General features: G+C 48.5%; 1 protein-coding gene across 1 annotated transcript; it reads left to right on the forward strand.

Annotated features, from left to right (window-relative positions):
• Positions 1–941: 941 nt before the first annotated feature.
• On the forward strand, positions 942–1,730 carry KPLCE (KPRP N-terminal and LCE C-terminal like protein). Its single transcript, XM_069571404.1, has one exon. It carries the CDS (start codon positions 942–944, stop codon positions 1,728–1,730), a length of 789 nt encoding a protein of 262 aa, XP_069427505.1.
• The last annotated feature ends 1,347 nt before the right edge of the window (positions 1,731–3,077 follow it).

Below are 3,077 nucleotides of genomic sequence, written 5' to 3' on the forward strand. Positions count from 1 at the left end.
CTTGTGATCTCATGCTTCACTCAGATGCCATTAAATTGCCTCATTGCTACCCTATAAAAGGTGTCCCCAACTGCCATTTCCTCAGATCACTGGCTTCTTCCAGTCCTGCTCGATCAGCGAAGAGGGTAAGTCTATGCCTGGGACAGTGACACAGAAAGAAGGAGAGCCTTGGTGACACTTGGCTCTTGGGATGAGGGTGGTCAGGATGAGACACAAAGGGCAGTCACTGGCTGGAAGCTCAGAGTCTGGAGTGTGAGAGGAGAGGGCCAGCTATTAGTTCTGTGTGAGAGGGTTTTGTAGAGAATTGGGTCACCACACTCTTCCTCTCTGAGTTCAGTTGTGCCATCCTTGGGTCCATTAATGAGGTGCAAGGATAGTATCACTGATCCAAAGAGCAAAAGGTGGAAACTTATTCAAATTTGTCCTACCTCTGTTGGGATCAGCTTGAGACTCAGGTTGATTCAGCTTCTGGTGATGTGAATTTGGAATCCTTGGGTCCTGTCTGGCCAGGCAGGAGAAAGAAGAGAAGCCTCTTGTGGGAGAGTTGGTGAGGAGGGGAAATCAGCTGGGAAATGACAATTTCCCCAGGAGAATTCATAATGCAGATGCTGGGGTGGGTGAAACGAGTTGCTTGAAGAGTTGGGTAGAAACATGGAGATCTCTCTATCAAACTCTTCCTCTTCATTTTCCATTTTGGAAACAGTCCCACAGGTGAGCAGTGACTTGTGCAAAGGCACCCATCTTAGATAAAGTCACAAGAGCAGAGCCTAGGATCCCTGACTCTGAGTCTGTTCTAAAGCCAGATCTCAGTACCTGTGACCTTCTCAAAAAGGCCACCGCTTACAGGCCACTTTATCCAAAGGGGAAGCTGCAAGTTTCCTTGGAAGCCTTCTTGGATCTAATGAGAACTTTCTTTTCAGATTTTACAAAGCCACAGAAAGATGTGTGACCAGCAGAAACAGTCAGAATTTCCTCCATCTTGTGTGAAAGGTTCAGGATTGGGAGTTGTGCAGAGTACCAAATGTACTTCGGTAAAATGCCCACATCCATGTCCGACTCAAACCTTTGTGAAATGTTCACCTCCATGTCTAACTCAAAGCTTTGTGAAATGCCCAGGTCCATGTCTGACTCAAACCTACGTGAAATGTCCACCTCTGTGTCCAACTCAAAACTATGTGAAATGTCCAGTTCCGTTCCAGACGAAGACCTATGTGAAATACGTAACTCCTTGCCAGACCCTTGTGAAGTGCCCAGCTCCAAGCCAGACGACCTACGTGAAATGCCCAGTTCCTTGCCAGACGTTTGTGAAGGGTCCTGCTCCATGCCAGATGACCTGTGTGAAATCCCCAGCCCCTTGCCAGACCCAGACATACTATGTTCAGACCCCTGCTCCTTCCCAAACCTACTATGCTCAGGCTCCTGTAAGAGGCTCAGTCACCTCATGTTGTGTCCCTGATCCATGCTCTGCTCCTTGTTCCACCAGCTACTGCTGTCTGGCTCCCCAGACCTTCGGGGTGAGTCCTCTGAGACGCTGGATCCAACGGCCCCAGGACTGCAACTCAGGATCGTCTGGTGGCTGTGAGGATTCCGGATGCTGTGGCTCTGGGTGCTGCAGCTCTGGGTGCTGCAGCTCTGGATGCTGTGGCTCTGGATGCTGTTGTCTAGGAATTATTCCCATGAGGTCCCGAGGTCCTGCATGCTGTGATTGCGATGATGACTGCGACTGTTAAATACAGAACAGCTCTGCTCCAGAACTTACCACCCTGCTCTACCTTCTGGGAGACTCCCCAGCTTCTGCTCCCCTCCCTGTATTCAAATCTCATTGCTTCACCTCCCTACCTTGCTTCGTTATTAAGGCAGCCTACCAGAGTTAGTGCAAGTCCTAAACTCTGGCAAGAATAAAGCTTTGAATGCAGTTCACAGTGACTTCCTGTTTATTTGGTTCATATTTACACTTTTCTATCAGAAACTCATCTACCTTCCCCGCTCTACTCTCGTTTCTCAACAAGAGGAAACATCTGCAGAACATGAACAAGCAGGCTGAGCTGGTACCCCCATCTGGGAACCCTTTTGCCTCCTAGAATGCTGGGAATAAACTTCCCTATGCAAGTTAAAAGCTTCCCAGGTGATGCTAGTGGTAAGAACCTGCCTGCTAATGCAGGAGATGTAAGAGACGCAGGCTTGATCCCTGGGTCGGGAAGATTCTCTGGAGAAAGGGCATGGCAACCCACTCCAGTATTCTTGCCTAGAGAATCCCATGGACAGAGGAGCCTGGCGGGCTATGGTCCATAGGGTCACAAAGAGTTGGACACGACTGAAGCAACTTAGCAGCACACATGTTATCAGGGTCTGGGTGGAAGATTTGGGGGCTAAAGGACACCTCTCTTTTGCCCTCTGATCAATCTGAGGAGAGGGTATGGCCTTGATGAGTCTGTCCTGGTAGCATGACCACTGTATCTAAACTCAGAGTTTGTCATCCTGAATGGAGAAGGGAGTGTGGAATCAGATCTTCCCAGGAGCATCACAGTTATGTACCAGCTGCTGTGTGAGTGGACTTGAACTCATGGTGGGTTTTATGGCTTATGTTTTCTCATCTGATAAGCTTGCCCTCCTGACACCATAGAGTACAGAGTTTAAAAAAGAAGCTAAAGCTGCCCTGGGGCAGGTAGACATTCTCCCTGTCAGCCCTGGAGAGACAGCCCAGGTAGTGAGTGGGAGGTTTCAGAGAGGAAGACAAGCCTCATGGACAATCATTTGGGTCCCAAGGCCAGGCACACTTCCTCATGAGCACCTTTTCTCCATGGCTTTGCTAACTCTGGAGGGCTTGGGGTAAATTATTTTTTAGTAACTAGAGACTATAAACACACACATTAAAAGAAGAGGTAGAGGGATAAGTGATGTTCAAAGCAAGCCTGCAAGGCCTGGTGCATGAGCCCTGGAGACGTGTTTGATGAATGCATAAATGGATGCTTTTACAAGAATGGAGAATTTTGTGTTTGTTTCTAAGCAATCTCTTTTGAGTCACCCTGGGACAGAAAGTTGTCTGGACTCCTGGGCTGCCTTTACACATTGAAATC

The sequence above is a fragment of the Ovis canadensis genome, chromosome 1 (assembly GCF_042477335.2).
Source record: "Ovis canadensis isolate MfBH-ARS-UI-01 breed Bighorn chromosome 1, ARS-UI_OviCan_v2, whole genome shotgun sequence".
NCBI lineage: Eukaryota > Metazoa > Chordata > Mammalia > Artiodactyla > Bovidae > Ovis > Ovis canadensis.

Excerpts from the sequence above, each read along its gene's own strand:
- KPLCE (XM_069571404.1), top strand. The coding sequence starts at position 942 with ATGTGTGACCAGCAGAAACAGTCAGAATTTCCTCCATCTTGTGTGAAA.